The sequence below is a fragment of the Hylobates moloch genome, unplaced genomic scaffold (assembly GCF_009828535.3).
Source record: "Hylobates moloch isolate HMO894 unplaced genomic scaffold, HMol_V3 SCAFFOLD_13, whole genome shotgun sequence".
NCBI classification, from domain to species: Eukaryota; Metazoa; Chordata; class Mammalia; order Primates; family Hylobatidae; genus Hylobates; species Hylobates moloch.
The window spans coordinates 48967652-48987707 of NW_026652288.1; the positions used below are offsets into that span (position 1 = coordinate 48967652).

At 48.1% G+C, this 20056-nt stretch overlaps 2 protein-coding genes across 16 annotated transcripts in view; both read right to left on the reverse strand.

Annotated features, from left to right (window-relative positions):
- Nucleotides 1-1553: 1553 nt before the first annotated feature.
- RPS26 (ribosomal protein S26) lies at nucleotides 1554-3843 on the reverse strand. Its single transcript, XM_032173424.2, has 4 exons — nucleotides 3646-3843; nucleotides 3213-3390; nucleotides 2321-2451; nucleotides 1554-1673 (listed from the first exon to the last, which is right to left on the reverse strand). The coding sequence occupies exons 1-4, from the start codon at nucleotides 3646-3648 to the stop codon at nucleotides 1638-1640; spliced, it is 348 nt and encodes a 115-aa protein (XP_032029315.1). The 5' UTR covers nucleotides 3649-3843; the 3' UTR covers nucleotides 1554-1637.
- A 3520-nt stretch (nucleotides 3844-7363) lies between these two features.
- IKZF4 (IKAROS family zinc finger 4) overlaps nucleotides 7364-20056 on the reverse strand; it is a 31980-nt gene continuing 19287 nt past the window's right edge. For all 15 annotated transcript variants that reach the window (XM_032173428.2, XM_058426835.1, XM_058426841.1 and 12 more), the window contains 5 exons: nucleotides 19176-19436; nucleotides 18293-18460; nucleotides 13254-13403; nucleotides 12339-12470; nucleotides 7364-11206 (listed from right to left, as the gene is read on the reverse strand). In XM_032173428.2, coding sequence (XP_032029319.1) covers nucleotides 10446-11206; nucleotides 12339-12470; nucleotides 13254-13403; nucleotides 18293-18460; nucleotides 19176-19436 — 1472 coding nt within the window. In that variant the 3' untranslated portion in view covers nucleotides 7364-10445. The remainder of the gene's footprint in view (nucleotides 11207-12338; nucleotides 12471-13253; nucleotides 13404-18292; nucleotides 18461-19175; nucleotides 19437-20056) is intronic.

A 20056-nucleotide genomic window follows, 5' to 3' on the forward strand; every position in this document is an offset into this window, starting at 1 on the left:
ATACTCTGCACTTACAATGCAGAGTATGTTGTGAGTTTAGACACTTCAAGAGGAATCTTGGCTCAGCTCTGTAAGTACACCCACAACCACGATTTACTATTTGAATCTGGTTCTGTTGAGCAAGCTGGACTTTGGGATCACTCAGATTCAGTACCCATTTTTGCCTTGGACTTCTAATTTTCTTCTATCACTTCCTGTTTACCCTTGGTGTGATCAGGTTACAAGGGGCAAGATGTCTTGAGCCTCCCTGAAGGATGTAGACTATCGCCTACACCCAGTGCTCTTACAGACTCAGGATCTGCCACGGCTATTCCAGTACAAACACTGGTGTACTGACAGTCAAGTCAGGTCAGCAGTTCCTGTCTCGGATTTCTGTTGGGGAGTGCATTCCAATTAACAGGGTAACCTCCACATTCTGAAATACTCTATCCCTTCCTTAAGCTGGGTGCGGTGGCTCACACCTATAATCCCAGCACTTTGGGAGGCCGAGGAGGGTGGATCACCTGAGGTCAGGAATTTGAGACCAGCCTGGCCAACATGGTAAAACTCCATCTCTACCAAAAAAATAAAACTAGCTCATGCATGCTTGTAATCCCAGCTATTTGGGAGGTTGAGGCAGAACTGCTTGAAATGGGGCAGGGGTGCAGGTGACTCCCAAGTGTCTAAAATCTCCAAGCTATACAGGAGTTACCTTTCACTGGCGAAGTCAGTAACAATTTACTCCCAAATAATTTTTTTCCTGAATTCTAGGACAAATAAAACTATTGTCACACAGACAAAAATAAGGTAGAGCCTTTCTCCATACTTTCCGGGATGTCTCATGTTTCTAGAAATGCCTTTAGTGTCTTTTCCAAGGTAGGATGAGCATCTGAACATTAATCCTTTTATGCTCCGAAGCTAACCAAGTCATACATCCACTATTCAAATTCCCCCTCCAGGGGTATAAACACCTCAGTTTAGGTCACTTCCCAATGTGTTCCTCACTCAGTAGCTTTTCCTCATTCTCCTAATGTTTACCCATTTTTAGGATGCCAACTTAAACTTGATGTGGTTAAATCCAAAATTCACAGATGCCTAATCTCCCTTTATTTCACACAGCTATGCAAATTGTGGGGCCAAGGACACGACCACAATTAAGGTTTAATTTACATAAATAGCTAGGCAAGGCGGCTCAAGCCTGTAATCCCAGCACTTTGGGAGGCCAAGGCCGGTGGATTAACTGAGGTCAGAAGTTCAAGACCAGCACGGACAACATAGTGAAACGCCATCTCTACCAAAAATACAAAAATTAGCCGGGTGTGGTGGCAGACACCTGTAATCCCAGCTACTCAAGAAACCGAGGCAGGAGAATCACTTGAACCCAGGAGACGGAGGTTGCAGTGAGCTGAGATCATGCCACTGCACTTCAGCCTGGGCGATGAAGACTCCGTCTCAAAAAAAAAAAAAGAAAAAAATTAAATTACATGAATAAGCTTTCTTCCCCATGAAAATAATACGTGTCACTTCACACTTGGTCTCACACACAAAATCCCCACCCTATCTGGCACAGATACACTTAACAAGCAATATTAAGTACAATTTCCATTTTATTTTTCTCCAGAGAATAGTCTGTCTTCAGTCTTTAAGAACTCAGCTCCTTACATGGGCTTTGGTGGGGGACGTGGGGCAGCACCCTAAAAGGCAAAGAAACAAAAGAGTAAATTAAAACCCATGGATCCAAGACTCCCTTCCCCCAAAAAGAACTTGACCACCATCCTCTCACTAACTGATGTATTCAGGCTACGCATGGGAAGCTGGTAGAGGTGGAGGGAGAACACTACTCTGCATCCTAAAAACCAATTCTGATTCTAACAGTGCTTTGCAGTGTCTCTAAGCATGTTCAGGTGTGGGTCTCACCTGCCTTACAGCTTAACCTGAGGCACAGACCTTAATTTGATACCCCCTGCACCACAGGAGGATGCAACTTTTTTTTTTTTTGAGACGGAGTCTTTCTCTGTCCCCCAGGCTGGAGTGCAGTGGCGCGATCTCGGCTCACTGCAAGCTCCGCCTCCCGGGTTCATGCCATTCTCCTGCCTCAGCCTCCCGAGTAGCTGGGACTACAGGAGCCCGCCACCGCGCCTGGCTAATTTTTTGTATTTTTTTAGTGGAGACGGGGTTTCACCGTGTTAGCCAGGATGGTCTCGATCTCCTGACCTCGTGATCCGCTCACCTCGGCCTCCCAAAGTGCTGGGATTACAGGCTTGAGCCACCGCGCCCGGCCGGGATGAAATGTTTTTAACCATCACTCCCCTGGCTTCCATTCCCCTTTTAAAATACTCACCGCAGGTCTAAATCGGGGTGGGGGTGTTCGGTCCTTGCGGGCTTCACGAGATCGATTCCTGACTACTTTGCTGTGAATTGCACAACTCACGCAGTAATGTAGCTTCACATACAGCTTGGGAAGCACATAGGCTAAGGAATAGAAAATAGAGTTATACTGGTATTATATACCTATCTTGCTTTTTTGTTACATTAATGAATAGCATCTTACATGTTTACGTCAATTAAAACTAAACCTATTTAAATGCCTGTCAGGCACATAAAAGCACCCCCAAAGCACCTGTTCAGCCCAATACCTGAGCACATATGTATAACCCTCAGTTTTACAAGTGAATTAACATCTCACGTGAGTTCATCTTGACACAAGGACCAGGCTGACACTCTAGATGCAATAAACCAATAATCCAGTTCCTTCTACAGCTACACCCGCCCTAATGCCTACCCTGAACCTTGCTCTTTCTATAAAAGTAAGGAAAAAAACAAAGCGACGTTCTTATTGCTCCAAACATCATCCTTGCACACTGAACTAGACGGCCTCCATTCTCGAAACGTTGAAGACATTCTTCCTCATCTGTATATTTTCACAAGTACTCAAATAATCAATAGTACAAGAATTGTCAAATTTACCAAGTTTCTAGTTTTTGGAATCTCATAACCGAAACAGGCAAACCTTTACCTCAGAGTAAATGCTATGCACTCTATCACAAAAAGTCACCCTCTGCCCAGAAAAGAATCAAAACGACAAACGAGAATTCTCTTCTACCAGCAACAACCTTAAATACGTGGAAACTGCCTGAGAGGCTCCAAAGAACAGAGCCTGCAGAAGGGCGAGGTTGGGTGAAGGCTTTAAGGTACTGGGATCCTCACGCAGTTCGCGCCGGTGACCCACTTACCATCGAAGACGCTCGCTTCAGAAATGTCCCTGACTGCTGCGGCCTCCACTATGTTTCGAATGACGAATTTCTTAATGGCCTTGTCCTTGGGCACGCATCGGGCACAGTTAGTGCAGCGAATAGGCTGCACGTGGCCGCGGCCCTTTTTGGCACGACCATTGTTCCTTCTTTTCTTTGTCTGCAACAGGATGGGAAACCTGTTAGGAAGACGGCGCAACTTACCCAGCCTCAGCCCCTTTCCGGCCACAAGCCGCACCGGCAGCCTCCAGGAAGGCGCCGCTCGGATCTCCTGTTTCTCTGCAAATCCCGCCAACCCCCAGAGCAAATGAAAGGTACACTAGGTCCACTCCTCAGCCGTGCTCCAGGCTCTCAAATCCCCACAATCCCAGAGTCTGCACCCGAACCCCCAACCTCCCCACGCAGCAAAACTCACCATTTTGGAGGCACGGACCGGAGAGAGGAAGCGGTGTGTGGCAGGGCCCTCTTATGTAGCATGAGATCCCTACGCGCACACTGGGAGAATCGTTAGGAGACGGGCTTCAAGAACGGCAACTCACTTTACTCAAATATTCCTTTATATTCAGCATTTCTGCTGAAATCTAGGGTGGAAATGCGTTCCTAGTGTTTATTTATCCATGGAACAAAGTGCACATGGGACTATTTAGCCGGCTGGCGGAAGAAAATCGAGGTTAGGTGTCTCCCAGCAAGCCTTGCGCCGCGCCGACTCGGACGCAATTCTGGACGATGCAGTTTTCCGGTTTAGGCGACGCTAGGCGTGGAAGTTGCCGGACGCTGGACCACAAGGCGCACTCGTTATTAGAGGCCAGAGAGGGAGAGTTGCTTGGTGGGAATTGTAGTGCGAAGCCAAGAGGCCCCTCCTTCTCCCCCACCCCCGCCCAGCCCCAAGTCCTTAGACCGAAGGCGGCGCTGCGCCACCGGGGGACGCCCTGGGCTCGTTTCTCTGACAGTCCTGCTACTAGGTAGGTGTAGGATTACGAAGAAGAAGGCCTGAGAGGAAACAAGCATTTTGTGAATACCTCCTTCCAATATGGAGAAAATCCCACAATGAAGTGCATTGAGGCTGGGGCTATTTCTCATTCATCTTTTTATCTCTGGCACAGTGGTAAGCGCCTTTATAAGTATTAACTCATTTAACTTTGAGCAAGCCTATAGGTAGCTACTATTATTATCCTCACTTTAAAGATTGAAGAATTTAGCTCGGCCTGGTGGCGGGCACCTGTAATCCCAGGTACTCAGGAGGCTGAGACAGGAGAATCTTGAACCTGGGAGGCGGAGGTTCCAGTGAGCCAAGATCGCGCCACTGCACTCTAGCCTGGGTAACAAGATTGAAACTGTCTCAAAAATAAATAAATCAATTTAAAAAAAAGATTGAAGAACTGAGGTGCAGTAGGTATTCTGGCTCCACTGTACTATGCTGTATGTCACCTAACAAATGGATGGAGGAATAGCCTGGACTAATGACTTAAACGTTTTTCACCCAGATCCATAGCACGAATACATTTTACATTGGTACCCAGTACACACACACACACGATTACATGCACATGCAAAACTGAAACACAAGCTTCATGAAACGATACTTACCCTTGTCATAGGTGTGCTGGTATGTTCTATTCTTTATTTTATTTTTACTTAACCTTTCTGTTCTCTATTTTATTTTAATAAATGCTGATCAAAAACCACGAAAATTATTTCACCACTCATTAGTGAATCTGACCCCTAATTGAAAGATTATGTGTAAGCTCTATTTACCTCTGAAGAGCCATCAGAAAGACTTAAGCCTTAGGCTGGGTGCAGTGGCTCACGCCTGTAATCCCAACACTTTGGGAGGCCAAGGCAGGCGGATCACCTGAGGTCAGGAGTTCGAGACCAGCCTGGTCAACATGGTAACACCCCATCTCTACTAAAAATACAAAAATTAGGCCTGGTGGCGCACACCTGTAATCCCAGCTACTCGGGAGACTGAGACAGGAGAATTGCTTGCACCTGGGAGACAGAAGTTGCAGTGAGCCGAGATTGGGCTACTGTGCTACAGTCTGGGCAATAGAGCAAAACTCTGTCTCAAAAAAAAAAAAAAGCAAGCAAGCTTCAGCCTTGAGCAGGAATGGCTGTCCACAGACAGCCAACCACCCAGTTGTCTCCAAAGTTGAAGACACTAGGGTGGCAAGGGAGCCTTCTAGCATTCAGACCCAGGATGGTACAGATGGAAACCATTCTTCATTCATGACTCACTCTAGAGTTTGAACACACCAGGTTCACCTTCTCTCCGGCAACCCATCATGGTTTCTTTTAACCTTTAACCCACTTCTTGGGGCTAAAATCTGTTTTCTTATTTTCTTATTTTCTTTTTCTTTTTTTATTTTTATTTTTGAGACAGACTCTTGCTCTGTCACCCAGGCTGGAGTGCAGTGGCGCCATCTCAGCTCACAGCAACCTCTGCCTCCCGGGTTCAAGCGATTGTCCTGCCTCAGCCTCCCGAGTAGGTGGGACTACAGGTGGGCACCACCATGCCCAGCTAATTTTTGTATTTTTAGTAGAGACAGGGTTTCACCATGTTGGCCAGGATGGTCTCAATCTCTTGGCCTCATGATCCATCCGCCTCAGCCTCCCAAAGTGCTGGGATTATAGGCGTGAGCCACTGCACCCGGCCCCAGCTGATTTTTGTATTTTTAGTAGAGACAGGGTTTCGCCATGTTGCCCAATCTGGTCTCAAACCCCTAAGCTCAGGATATCCACCCGACTTGGCCTCCCAAAGTGCTAGGATTACAGGCGTGAGCCACTGCGCCCAGCCTTTTTTTTTGAGATGGAGTCTTGCTCTGTTGCCCAGGCTAGAGTGCAGTGGTGCGATCTCGGCTCACTGCAACCTCCGCCTCCTGGGTTCAAGCGATTCTCCTGCCTCAGCCTCCCAAGTAGCTGGCACTATAGGCACGCACCACCATGCCCAGCTAATTTTTTATATTTTAGTAGAGACAGAGTTTCACCATGTTGGCCAGATGGTCTTGATCTCCTGACCTTGTGATCCGCCTGCCTCAGCCTCCCAGAGTGCTAGGATTACAGGCGTGAGCCACTGTGCCCAGCCCCTTTTTTTCTAAGATGGGTCTGGAGGCTGCAGTGGCATGATCACAGTTCAGTGCAGCCTTGACCTCCTGGGCTCAAGTGATCCTGCTGTCTCAGCTTTCCAAGTAGCTGGGACTACAGGCATGCACCACCATGCCTAGCTAATTTTAAAATTTCTTGTAGAGATGGTGTTGCCCTGTGTTGCTGAGGCTGTTCTCAAACTCCTAGGCTCAAGTGATCCTCCCAAGTAGCTGGGATGACAGGTGTCCTCCACCACTCCCAGCTTTCCTGTCTGTTTTGACTTTGAATTTGCCAGTTTCAATGGGACATGGAAAATAATAGACTCTAGATAGGAGTGTCTCTAATTTTCACTTCACTGTAATCTCGTGGAAAACAGAAGGCAGATATTACCATATGGAATAGCAATGAGGTAGATGGAAGAGAACAGAAAAAAGTTCAGAGTGAGGAGAACAGAAAATAGTTACTATTTAAGACAGAAACAAATTGATGTTCCTACTTTGGATTTTTCTAACTTAGGGGTTTCACTGGCTGCATTCCCTGGCATAAAGGGATGAGCACATGCTTTGGATCACACACCCCTGGGTTCAAATTCTGGTTCTGTCACTTACTGGCTGATGAGCCTTGGACAAGATATTTATTCTCTCTTGGGCTTTTATTTTTTTCACCAATAATTGTGATCATCCTTTTGTAGGTGTTTCTACAACTCAGTGAGTACTTAGCATTTATGAGATGCTCAAGCAGTGGTAGACCCTATGATTATCATCATTCACATTATTTCACCCTGGGCATAGAATGTGTTTTGTGCACAGTAGGTACTCAACAAACCTTTGATTAATTTCTACTTTGGGTAGACAGGCAAGTCAGACTTTCTCTCCTATCCTGAAGGCACTCCTTCCTGGTAGGAAAATCTCCTCCATTTCCCAGTCTAGGCTGAAAATTCATTTTTATTCACCTCCTAAACTGTTCAGTAGTTGGTATAACATACTGCAAGGAGGACCCCTCCCTCTTAGTAGAAAAGCAAGGCAAAGGAAGTCTGCAAAAACAACCAGAGGTGTTAAATTACTCATGTTTATTTATAACAGACTTTCAGCCAGTACAGTACAAAACTTACAGTAGTATATCTCCGTTACACAAATATTTACTTACAATATATTACATATACAAAATGCTTTGCAATAAGTCTCAAAAGCTAGTTTAACTCCCCTTGAGAAAGGAGAAAAACTCTTTAAAAAGGGGGGGGAGGGGAATCAGAAGAAGAGAGGAGGTGAAGGGGTAAAGGTCAAAAGAGACACCAAACATAGGCTACAAAGGAAACCCTAGGAGAGAGGGAGAAGAGAGGTGGTATTGCACTTGCTTCTGTGTTTATTTTTTCTTTTTGTTCTTCATAACTTCTGATTAAAAATATATATATATATATATATATATATATTATGTACACAAGGAAAGAAGCTGCCAGAAGTATTACAAAATCCTATCTGCAGCTTGGACACTGACACAAAAAAACAAAGGTCTGGAAAAGTGTCTACTTAGAAATATTTTGTTTGTGGTATTGATTTTGAATAGCAATATAAAACGAAACACCTCTTTTCTCCATGTGGGTTTCAGTGTGTGTGTATTTTTTTTTTCTTTTTCTTTACTTTTTTTTTATGCAAAAGGAGCTGGGAGAGAGCATGAGGATGTTTGAGGTTCCAGAGCTGGAAGGCTCTGAAAAGTAGGATTTTGTACCTAAGACCCTGGTTAAAGTGCAGTGATGGTCTGGAGAGAGACAGGATGCCCCCTCTCCCCTCCTTAGCACCTGGTCTTGCCCTTCCAGTTTCTGCTCTCATGGGCACAGAGTATAGCCTCAGAGCATAGTCCTTCATGTTCCGGGAGGTTACAGGTGCCACAGTTGACTGGGGAAGGGGATGGGGGCACCCTAAGGCTCTGATACCCGAGAAGGGACTAGTCCTTATGAAGTGTCACCAAACACACAGCAGACACAGAAGAGGTGGGAGGGGGTAGATCTAACAGGAAGGGCTCAATAACCAGAATAGTTCAGGAAAAGCCCAGATATTAATCTCAGCTCTGCTGACATTCTAAAAAGGAGCTAGCACCCCAGGGTGCCGTTGAGGATTCTTCCTTTCTCTAGAGACCACTCTGCTCTGAGCTAACCTCCCCATTTTCTGCCCTTGGCAGCATCTATTTATTGCTACATTGTCAAGGAGGAACAATCACCCCACAATGCTTCTCCCTGCCAATCTGGTTCTCTTGGGGAAACCTCAGAGTGGGGGAGAAAAAGGAGGACAAAGAGGAGAAAGTTTTTTAGGGTCTCCCTTCCCATAAGAAGGCAAGGTAGACTCCTCTCAGGGCCCTTAGGGCCCTAATCCCAGGGTCTGTTCCTTAGCCCACTCTTTACCATCCCCCCCAAAATATCCCTGATAGGGAGTAAGAAAAGTAGGAGGTAAAAGAGCCAATAAGGAAAGGACATGTGGAAAGAAAGATGGAAGGAGAAGGAAGGGAAGAGAAAAAAAGGAGAGAGAGAAGGACCAAGAGTTACAACTTGTGAGGTGTTATGTTTGGTTTTTACTTTTTTTTTTCTTTAAACATAGAAAAACAGCCTTTGGTTTGAATCTCAAGGAAGCAGAGAGTGGGATGGCTGTGGCCTCGGGCAGAAAACTCTTGTAGAAAGAAACCTCCACTTGCAGTGGAGTTGTATCTCCTTCTGCCCCTTCTCACTAATCCTAGGTTACTCAAATAGCCAGGGGTCTCTGCAGTAGCCAGCAGTACCCCCTCCTACCCTGTGTCTGGGAGCTGAGTGTAGAAGGGGGTAGTAAAGGATGACCCCAGTTCAGTTGCACCCATCCAGTCTTACTGGAACAAGGGTGGAATGGGGTGAAGGGCACGTGCCCATGCTCATGCTGGGATAATTTTTGGTTATACTGAAAATTAGAAGACAGAAAAGAGAGACCCGTTTCTCCCTGCCACTGATCCTAAGAACAGGGCCCAGGAGCCCGGGAATGAGAGGGTGAATCCTGCTGGGAGGGAGCAGCAGAAGGCAGCATGACTGAGGGGCTGAAACAACCCCTTGTCATCAGGCAGCAACCCACTAGTTTCTCATGGGATGAGAGCCTAGGAAGGTCACTATAGTGAAGAAGTTTGAGAGGTGGAGGAGAAAGAGAAGAATTTTGACCCACTCCTTTCCCATGCCCTGGTTCCCAATTAGGCACCTGTGGCTCCCAATGTGTCAGAGACAGAGGGTTGCAGACCTAGCCTTGGCCCCTGAGAATATAAAATTGGGGCACTCCAAGGAGAGAAAAGCCACCACTTAATAGACCGGTAGGTTGAAGGGACTAGAGCGTGTGGAGGGGTAGTTCAAGGACAGGGACCAGATCTATCACATCCTAGAGGGAGATCCTGAATGTAGGCTTTGAGAACTCATATTACTAGGGGAATATGACCTATTACTAGGGGAATAGGACTCTCAGTCCCACAGTGCCTGGGGAGAATTTCTTCAGTCCCTCCTACTTCCAAATGAGGAAATAATTCTTCATTCATTCAAGAATAGTGCAAGCTGCCTAAAGTGAGAGGGCACAAGAGGTATGGAGTACCAGGTTGAAGAGTCCCAGAGAGGAGATATAATGCCACAGAGCTAAGGTAGGGCCGGGGGGAGGTATCAGTATCAAAACTGAAGAATTAAGATAATGTAAAGGGTGAGGACTTAAAGCAAGAAGCTTGAAGTCTCTTGGTACTAAGAGGAGCTTCCTACCCCTGGGGCTGCTGGAAGATCTAAGAGAGAAAAATTGGCCTAAAGTGGAAAGGAGCTGTGGACAGGAGGGTGGGGGAGTGGCAAGTGACTGATATAAGTTAAAATTTAAAAAGGCAAAAATAAATCAACTAATTAATAAATAACTCAGTATGCTGGGATGAGAGAAGATAAAAAGGAAAAACATCAGCAAAAAATCTGTTTCATCACAATGCTTAAATCGGTCAGGATAGAGGAGGAGAATAGGTGAGGAGGGGTCAGGGTCAGGTGTGAGGTCAGGTGGCCAGTAGTGAGGGCTACAAAGCAAAACTCCTTGGGAAATGGTGGGGACAGGGATCAATGCCTGTAGGCAGGGCAGTGGAGTGGTGGACTGAGGGGAGAGGGAGAGGTTGCTAGCTCACCTTATGCTCCCCCCGGACAATGTGGGAAGAGAATTCGTACCGGTCCTGGCTGTGATAACCACAGATGTTGCACTCAAAAGGGTCTCTGAAGCCATGGCAGCCCATGTGGATAGTGAACATGACGTGGTCCAGGAAGAGGATACGGCAGTGCTCACACTTGAAGGCCTTCACAGGCTCACCACTCTCGCCCACCACCCGAAGCACTTCCTTGGAGGGGCCTGGGGTGCCCCGCAATAACCCCTCCTGTGGCTTGGGGTCCTCTTTGGCGTAGGCAGGACTGTGCCGGCCCACCACAATGGTGGGAGGTGGCTGGGGTGGGGGACCCTGAGGGAGGGATACCACCCCTGCAACCCGATCTTCGTGGTTGCTTTCTGTGTCTGTGGAGTCCTGGCAGCCATTGCTGGGGGATGCCCCAGGGTCAGTCAGGGGGCCTCGGGCCCGGTAGAGGAGGGGACCTCCATCAGCCAGGTCCTCAGGTCCCTCACCTGCTTCCCGGGATCCTGGAAGCTCCAGTCGACCAGGGAGGGGCTGCATCTGGGTGTAGACAGAGCTGATGACAGGCGTGAGTTCTGAGATGCAATTGGTGGGTGGAAGGCGGAGGGGACGCAGATGCTCTGCACCCACAAAGGCCAGGGAACTTCCAAAGCCAGGCTCTAGGCTGTGGTGTGCCACCAACTCCACATCCTTTTCATAGCCACCCGAGTTCACGTCATAGGGGAGGTCTGAGAGGCTGAAGCGCATCTGCTTTTCGCCTGTGGAGAAGAGGAACTCAGCAGGGCTGGGTTTGGAGAATTCCTACACTCTCCTCAGGATTACTTCTTTGTTTTCTTACCTGTGGGGCTGGGTGTAACATTATTTACTACGCAGCATTTACTTTCGCAGGGTCAGGTCCTTTGTGGGACTGCTCCCTGACTCTAGGCTATAATCTTAGAGAAGGACTCAATCCCAGCCTATTGATTTTTAATACTTCATTTTATTACTCTCCATAAAGCTCCAGGTCCTTAGAGAGCTAATGACTAGTGCTGGGGATAGGGGGAACCACATACTTATTTCCTCTCTCTGACTCTCTAAGGGCCCGCACAGACTGAAGTTCTTGTTATTCTTAAAAACTGAGATAGCCCGGGCTGGGTGCGGTGGCTCACGCCTGTAATCCTAGCACTTTGGGAGGCCCAGGCGGGCGGATCATGAGGTCCGGAGATCAAGACCATCCTGGCTAACACAGTGAAACCCCGTCTCTACTAAAAATAAAAATAAAAAAAATTAGCTGGGCATGGTGGCAGGCGTCTGTAGTCCCAGCTACTCAGGAGGCTGAGGCAGGCGAATGGCGTGAACCTGGGAGACAGAGGTTGTAGTGAGCCAAGATCATGCCACTGCATTCTAGCCTGGGCGACAGAGCGAGACTCCATCTCAAAAACAAACAAACACACAAAAAACTGAGACAGCCCGATGCCTCGACCCTGTCCCTTACAACTACCACAAGAGTCTTCAGTGCCAACCCTTCTCCACTCTCTTTGAGTACATCCTCCCTCTTTACTTTCCCCCTGTCCTGAGGATAGATTTTCGGTATCAGAGGCCACCAGATTGCTTTCTTTCTTTCCTTTGCAGACAGTTCGCACATTCTCCTCCTCTGACTCTTGTGGTATTGTAAGGACAGGTCAGGCAACGGTGTCTAATTTTTTGTTTGTTAGTATGGGATGGTCTTGATCTCCTGACCTCTTGATCCACCCGCCTTGGCCTCCCAAAGTGCTGGGATTACAGGCGTGAGCCACTGCGCCCAGCCCACCAGACTGCTTTCTTTCCCTAAACCAGATCTCCAGACCACACAGCTCAGATTTATTTGAGCTGTGACTTAAAGCTGATACCTCTTTCCAACTGGATTCTTACCTACAAACTTCTGGGGTGTGGAACGCTTGCGTTTGGTGAGGCTATTGGCCAGACGATCGATGAAAGTTGGCCGCTCAGAGGATGAGTGCAGCATGGAGTCTGGCACCATCTCCAGGTCACGTATTTCGTCACCTAGTGGGAAGAAGGTGGAGACAGGTAGTAGCAGTTGAGTAGGGGTAGCATTGGCCCCACAGCCTTTGCCTGGAGAAAACCAGCAGGTCAGTAGCCAAGGAAGGACATACCAGATGCCTGGGAAACTGGGCTCTGTTTACCCTACCTAAAGCTCACTCCAACAACATTTCAGATCATTTGGGGACAATCATACACATCTGGCCCTTGGTTTTTTTTTTTTTTTTTTTCCTTGAGACGGAGTCTCGCTCTGTCACCCAGGCTGGAGTGCAGTGGCGTGATCTTGGCTCACTGCAAGCTCCGCGTCCCGGGTTCACGCCATTCTCCTGCCTCAGCCTCTCCGAGTAGCTGGGACTACAGGCGCCCGCCACCACGCCCGGCTAATTTTTTGTATTTTTAGTAGAGACAGGGTTTCACCGTGGTCTCGATCTCCTGACCTCGTGATCCGCCCGCCTCGGCCTCCCAAAGTGCTGGGATTACAAGCGTGAGCCACCGTGCCCGGCCTGGCCCTTGGTTTTATACTTCTTGTGTTCTCTCTCTCCCATTAGGCCAAGGATATAGACCCAAACTTCCCCTACCTCTCGATCTCCCTAAAGCACCCACCACAGACAAGGTTCTCCACCAACTGGGGTACCTAGAATGGGGTGTTTGGCAGATTTACTGGGGTAACCATCCCCTGTTCCACAGACTTCATCCCTCAGTGCGGGAGATACTGGAGTCACCCTTGTCCAGCACTCTCTCTCACCATCCCCTTTTAACTTCCCAGTAGTACATCAACAGCCCTACCTGGTTGGCCAGCCAAAGCTTGGGCTTCAGTGCTGAGACTCTGTAGGTAGTTATGGCACCGCTCCTTGTGCTCCTCCAGGGTACTCTGCTGTTTGTAGCTCCGGCCACAGTAGTTACACTTGTAGGGCTTGCCCACTGTAGGAGAGGAGACTGCGGAGGAGAGCGGAAAGATGGCATCAGAGCTATTTCTTGCTGTGCCCTGGCTCTGCAGATTCAGCCAAGAGCAAGTATACACTGGCATGGGGAGGAAAGGATGTTGCTAAATTGAGTTCTTCTGCTTGTCTTTCATTCCCCAACTTCAACTGCAACCGTGGACAGATGAACCATATTTGATGATGAAGGGTAATGTGCAGTTATGGGGGCAAGGGAATCCTAGGGCATGTGGCTTCAGACTGGTGGTGGGTTTGTTCAAGATGGCCAAATTGCTGCTCAAAGGAAGTGAGGACCCAGGGACTTTGTAGGGGATCATCCCTAGCAGACAGGTAGGCCCCACTGCAGGATCTCAGAGTCTGGGGCCCAGACTGTGGTTTAACCTTTCCATTTGGCAGGCGGATGTAAGTGCTGTTTATCAGACAAGGGGATTTTTTGCTTTTTATGAACTATCTGCTTTGGTTTGGGGGAAACTGGTGGGCTGGCATGACAGAAATGAGAGCCCTTAGATCTGCCAATGTGGGGAGAGGGCAGTTTTCATTGACCTTTACTTGTATTTTGACCTCCAGCCCTAGCCTGGTTTACTGATTATTTTGTCTCTCTGTCTCTCTATGCTGAGATACCAAGAGAGGTCTAGAAAGCCCATCACTGATAGAGTAATTCTGAGAAGAGAAAAAGAATAAAAGAACAGAGAAGAAAATAAAGAAGAGTAAAAAAAAGAGAACACCAAATTTGGGTTTGTTTGTTTATGTGCTTGTAATGAAGAACAGGTTATAAAGATCTTGTTTCTACCGAAGAAAAAAAATTGGAAAACAGAGTGGTACTTCATTTAAAGATAGCTCTTAAGAGACATTTGTGAGAGGAGAGAAAAAAGTGGAGAGAAACAGTGTATTGTATATTTGATGTATCTTGCTGCTATTGAGCAGGGAGACAGGAGAAGGTATCTCTAGGAAGCTGGTAATTACTATTCACCCCTAACCCTGCCATGCCAAAGCTGGGCCTTGACTAAATCAATCTACTGCATTTTACTCAGGCTCTGTAAACTCTTGTATTTTAGGGATGAAATGAACACCATGGTCCCTATCCACCCAAAGACCCTTGGGGAAACGGTTTAACATCTGGGAGAGGAATGATCCTCCAACCGCTTTCTTTTTTTTCAAATTTTAATTGATAATTGATACATAATAATTATACATGTTTATGAGATACATATGATATTTTCATACATGTATGTGACATGTAATGATCAAATTGGGATAACTGGCATATCTGTCACCTCAAACATTTATCTTTTTTTCTTCTTTTTTTTGGACACAGAGTCTTACTCTGTTGCCCAGGCTGGAGTGCAGTGGCATGATCTCGGCTCACTGCAACCTCCACCTCCTGGGTTCAAGAGATTCTCCTGCCTCAGCCTCCCAGTAGCTGGGACTACAGGCGCCCGCCACCACGCCCAGCTAATTTTTTGTATTTTTAGTAGAGATGGGGTTTCACCGTGTTAGCCAGGATGGTCTCGATCTCCTGACCTCATGATCCGTCTGCCTCGGCCTCCCAAAGTGCTAGGATTACAGGCATGAGCCACCGCGCCCGGCAAACATTTATCATTTCTTTGTATTGGGAACATTCAAAATAATCTCTTCTAGCGATTTTGAAATATACAATAAATTATTGTTAACTACAGTCATTCTACTATGCTGTGGAACACTACAACTTATTCCTCCTATCTAACTGTAATCTTGTACCCATTAACCAGCCTCTCCCTATCCACCTACTCCCAACCCTTCTCAGTCAGCCTCTGGTAACCACTGTTCTACTCTCTACTTTTTTTTTTGAGACGGAGTTTCACCCTTGTTGCCCAGGCTGGAGTGCAATGGCGCGATCTTGGCTCACTGCAACCTCTGCCTCCTGGGCTCAAGCAATTCTCCTGTCTCAGCCTCCCGAGTAGCGAGAATTACAGGCATGCGCCACCACGCCTGGCTAATTTTGTATTTTTAGTAGAAACGGGGTTTCTTCATGTTGGTCAGGCTGGTCTTGAACTCCTGACCTCAGGTGATCCGCCCACCTTGGCCTCCCAAAGTGCTGGGGATTACAGGCATGAGCCACTGTGCCTGGCTTTTTTTTTTCCCCAAGATAGGGTCTCACTCTGTCACCCAGACTGGAGTGCAATGACATGATCACAGGTCACTGAAGTCTTGACCTCCCAGGTTCAAGTGATCCTCCCTGTCTCAGCCTCCTGAGTAGCTGGGACTACAGGTGTGTGCCACCACACCTGGCTTTTTTTTTTTTTTTTGTAGTAGAGACGAAGTCTCACTATGTTGCTCTGGCTGGTCTCAAACTCCTGGGCTCATGCGATCTACCCGCCTTGGCTTCCCGTGCTGGGATGATAGACGTGAGCCACTGTGCCCAGCCTACTCCATGCTTCTATGAGATCAACTTTTTTAGCTCCCACATGAATGAGAACATGCATCCAGTCTCTTTTTTCTTATAATAGGGGTTGCAACAGAAAGCACTTCACAGAGATGGGACCTGACAGTATATCTGTGTCTGCTTCTGTTGTTAATAATCTACAGATCAACATCCAAAATCTACCCAGTTCACCTCACTGTGTAGTTGGTAAGAATTCTAGGGGCCAAGCCATCCTTGTTCCAAACCAGCAGGGGGAGCAGCCCCTTTTCTGAGGAAAAGGAGTACGTATTTCTGGCACTGGACCTTGATGGGGTTCCAGCTAGGCTGAAGAATAGTTATGTGACCCGCAACTCGTTTTTCCCCCCAACAGCTTCATTTTCCTTGTCAACAAAATGGGGATAATCACATCTACCTTGGAATTGTTATGAGGATGACCTGAAGAAACACAAGTGAAACGCTCTGTAGATATAAAGTATGTATCAACATGATCTTTCTCCCTGTTTCTCCACATACATAGAGATAAAGAGGTCCCGGCCGGGTGCGGTGGCTCACGCTTGTAATCCCAGCACTTTGGGAGGCCGAGGCGGGCGGATCACGAGGTCAGGAGATCGAGACCATGGTGAAACCCCGTCTCTACTAAAACATAAAAAAAAATTAGCCGGGCGTGGTGGCGGGCACCTGTAGTCCCAGCTACTCGGAGAGGCTGAGGCAGGAGAATGGCGTGAACCCGGGAGGCGGAGCTTGCAGTGAGCCGAGATTACGCCACTGCACTCCAGCCTGGGCGACAGAGCAAGACTCCGTCTCAAAATAAAAATAAAAATAAAAAAAGATAAAGAGGTCCCAATTACAAGGTGGGAGAACCTGGAACAAGGTAAGTGGATGGAGAAAGTAGAGGGTGATGAAATGATTGCTCTGTCCCTTTAAATCCTGGCTCAGGAGAGTTTAAGAAGAGAAAAATAGCCAGGAAAGTTTCCAAGGACAGACCCTACTAATTCTTTCTCCCTTCCTTTCTTCCTGCCTTTTCCCAATCTTGAGCTCCCCCCTTCCTGCCAGCTCAGCTCCTGGCCTCTTCCCAAGTCCAAGCCAAAAGCCTAAAGCTTAGTAAAATGCCTAAAAAGTGCTATCTGTCCAGCTGATTCAGACAGATACTGATTCAAACAGTCTTGACTGGGCTAGAAAACCTTGTTAATCCAGTTTCCCAGCACTGTTCCAAACACTGATCTCTAGGCACCCTCTGGACTTTCTCTTGCCTCTGGGAAGGTGACAACCTCTGGGATAGGGAACAGAAATAGGATACTCTTCCTATTTGTAAGTCCTAGGCTCCCTTTTTTGCAATTTGAGAGGCCCATGGATATTTCCAGGAGCCAGAAGGAAGTAAAGGAGAGGACAGATTAGTTGCTCAAGACCTCTGGTGGTGTGGGAGGAAGGAGGGTGAAGATGATGACAGGTGTGGGGCCTGGGGCAGATGGAAGTGAGAGGAGGGATCTCCCAGGGGCTTAGATGTTGGGGGTAATAGGGCATGGATTGTGGCATCAACAATCTGAAATACAAAAGTCAGGGAAGGCCAGGCACAGTGGCTGACGCCACGCCTGTAATCCCAGTACTTCAGGAGGCTGAGGCGGGCCTATTGCTTGAGATCAAGAGAAGCCTGGGCAGCATAGGGAGATCCTGTCTCTATGAAAAAATACAAAAATTAGCTGGGTGTGGCGGCATCCTTCCACCTACTTAGGAAGCTGAGGTGGGAGATGGCTTGAGCTCAGGAGATCAAGGCTGCAGTGAGCCAAAATTGCACCACTACACTCCAGCCTGGGCAACAGTGTGAGACACCGTCTTGAAAAAACAAAACAAAAAAAAAACAAAAGTCAGGGAGGGGTGACTTTTTTTTTTTTTTTTTTTTTTTTTGAGGTGGAGTCTTGCTCAGTCACCCAGGCTAGAGTGCAATGGCACAATCTCGGCTCACTGCAAGCTCCGCCTCCCAGGTTCACGCCATTCTCTGGCCTCAGCCTCCCAAGTAGTTGGGACTACAGGTGCCCGCCACCACACCTGGCTAATTTTTTTTTTTTTTGTATTTTTAGTAGAGATGGGGTTTCACTGTGTTGGCCAGGATGGTCTCGATCCCCTGACCTCGTGATCCGCCCATCTCGGCCTCCCAAAGTGCTGGGATTACAGGCGTGAGCCACTGCGCCCGGCCAAGGGTGACTGTTAACAGCCAAGAACATTGCCCCTATTCCTTTTGCTCCAAGTAGATGGATTTTACATCCATATGGTAGATGTAAAATACCCCATCAAGGGGTCTCCCAAATTTCCCATGGGGCCTTGCTGCCCAGAGGATGGGTGAGAGAGGCAGGGGGCCCTATCTGCTCTTAAATGCTCCTCTGTCCTCAATGACAGACACTGGAACTTCCCGAATACAAGAGAAGTCACTGAGCTCTACATACTGGGTGTGTTGGAGCCTCATTCCCTCCTCCCACTGGACAGTCACTGACCTGAGTGTGTGCGGAGGTGACCAGTGAGTGCATCACGCCGGCGGCAGGCATAGTTGCAGAAGGGACATTTAAAGGGCTTCTCCCCAGAGTGCAGCTTGATGTGGCGCAGCAGGTTCCCCTTCTGGGTGAAGGAGGCACCACACTGGTTGCAATGGAAGGGCCTTTCACCTGCAAGTGAAAGAACAAATCCCAGAGGACTGCATGTGAGGAACTTTGAAGGTTGAACCTATCGGGCCCCTACCTTGCCCAAGGGAAGGTGCTCTGAACACACTGCTGACAGGCAGAAGTGCAATGCACACAAACCCTGATTTATGAAGATCCCTTGGGGATCCCTGGGGTCTTACCATGGGGAAGGTGTGGATTAGAGGTGTGTGGCAGGGAGAGGGGCCTGGAACTTGAGGCCAAAAGACTGTTACCAAAAACTGAGCCCACAGGGCCCACTCTGCCCTAGGAGCCCAAGGCCTGAGGAAGCTGAGAAGAGAAGGCTTTTGTTTTCTGTTTTTGTTGTTGCTGTTTAATTATTAGATGGGAGGGCCCAAAGAATACCCAGGAGTCTTACCCCTATTGGACCATTGGCTCATTCTTGAGTCTACACTTTCCCCTCCCTCATATACTGAGAAAAATATCAGCTTTTCTTTGTAACAGCAGTTGAGGAAAGTGCCAGGAAACTACAGGTATTGAGGGGAATTCAAATTCTGTACCCACCCCCACCCTGCCTCGTTTTGTCAGCTGGAAAATGTGCTGGGTGAGACCCTTCCCTTTCTGAGGCTACCCACTCCCTGCATGGCCTCCTCCAGCCCCATACCTGCTGTTGTCCCAGCACTGCCCCTGCCTCTCAACTCCACCCTGGGAGCTCCTCCCAGAGCCCCTCTGGCTTACTTACCAGTGTGACTGCGCTTGTGCACCATGAGCACGTTGGGTCCAATACAGACCATGCCGCAGACGTCACACTTGAGCTTGCCATTGGGCAGCCGGATGCCCCCAGGGGAGTGAGGCTCTGGCCCACTACCATCACAGTAGCCCAAGGGCTCAGACAATGAATCTTCCACAATCACGCTGTCGTCCTTTTCCAGGAGCCGCTCATCTGGCCCCAGCAGTCTGCTTGACTCCTCATCGCTGTACATCTCCACCTTGATGGAGTTGGCTGAGGGGTGGGATGGTGTTTAGAATAGAGAGAGGCAAAGGGGGAAGCTGCTCCCAGGCCAGAATGGCAGTCTTTTTTTTTTTTTTTTTTTGAGATGGAATTTCACTCTTGTTGCCCAGGCTGGAGTGCAATGGCACGATCTTGGCTCACCGCAACCTCCGCCTCCCAGATTCAAGTGATTCTCCTGCCTCAGCCTCCTGAGTAGCTGGGATTATAGGCATGTACCACCACACCCAGCTAATTTGGTATTTTTAGAAGAGACGGAGTTTCTCCATGTTGGTCAGGATGGTCTCAAACTCCCAACCTCAGGTGATCTGCCCGCCTTGGCCTCCCAAAGTGCTGGCATTACAGGTGTGAGCCACTGCGCCCGGCCCAGAATGGCACTCTTAAAGTTTAAGAGGGTATCTATAGGCCCTGAGACATTCAAGCCTTAAGTGGAACTAACACCCTAGTATCCCTGCTGCTGATATCAGAATCCTATGGGAACCTGAGACAACCTTTTCTCCCACCCACCAGGCAAATAGGCTTCAAGAGAAAAAAGTTGGGCCAGGTGTGGTGGCTCACACCTGTAATCCCAGCACTTTGGGAGGCCGAGGCGGGTGTTTTCTTTTGAGGTCAGG

What these genes read in the sequence shown, in the direction of transcription:
- RPS26 (XM_032173424.2), bottom strand. An exon ending in TGAAGCGAGCGTCTTCGATG is followed by an intron (nt 2,452 to 3,212) that starts GTAAGTGGGTCA and finishes TCTATTCCTTAG; the next exon opens with CCTATGTGCTTCCCAAGCTG. An exon ending in CACCCCGATTTAGACCTGCG is followed by an intron (nt 1,674 to 2,320) that starts GTGAGTATTTTA and finishes TTTGCCTTTTAG; the next exon opens with GGTGCTGCCCCACGTCCCCC.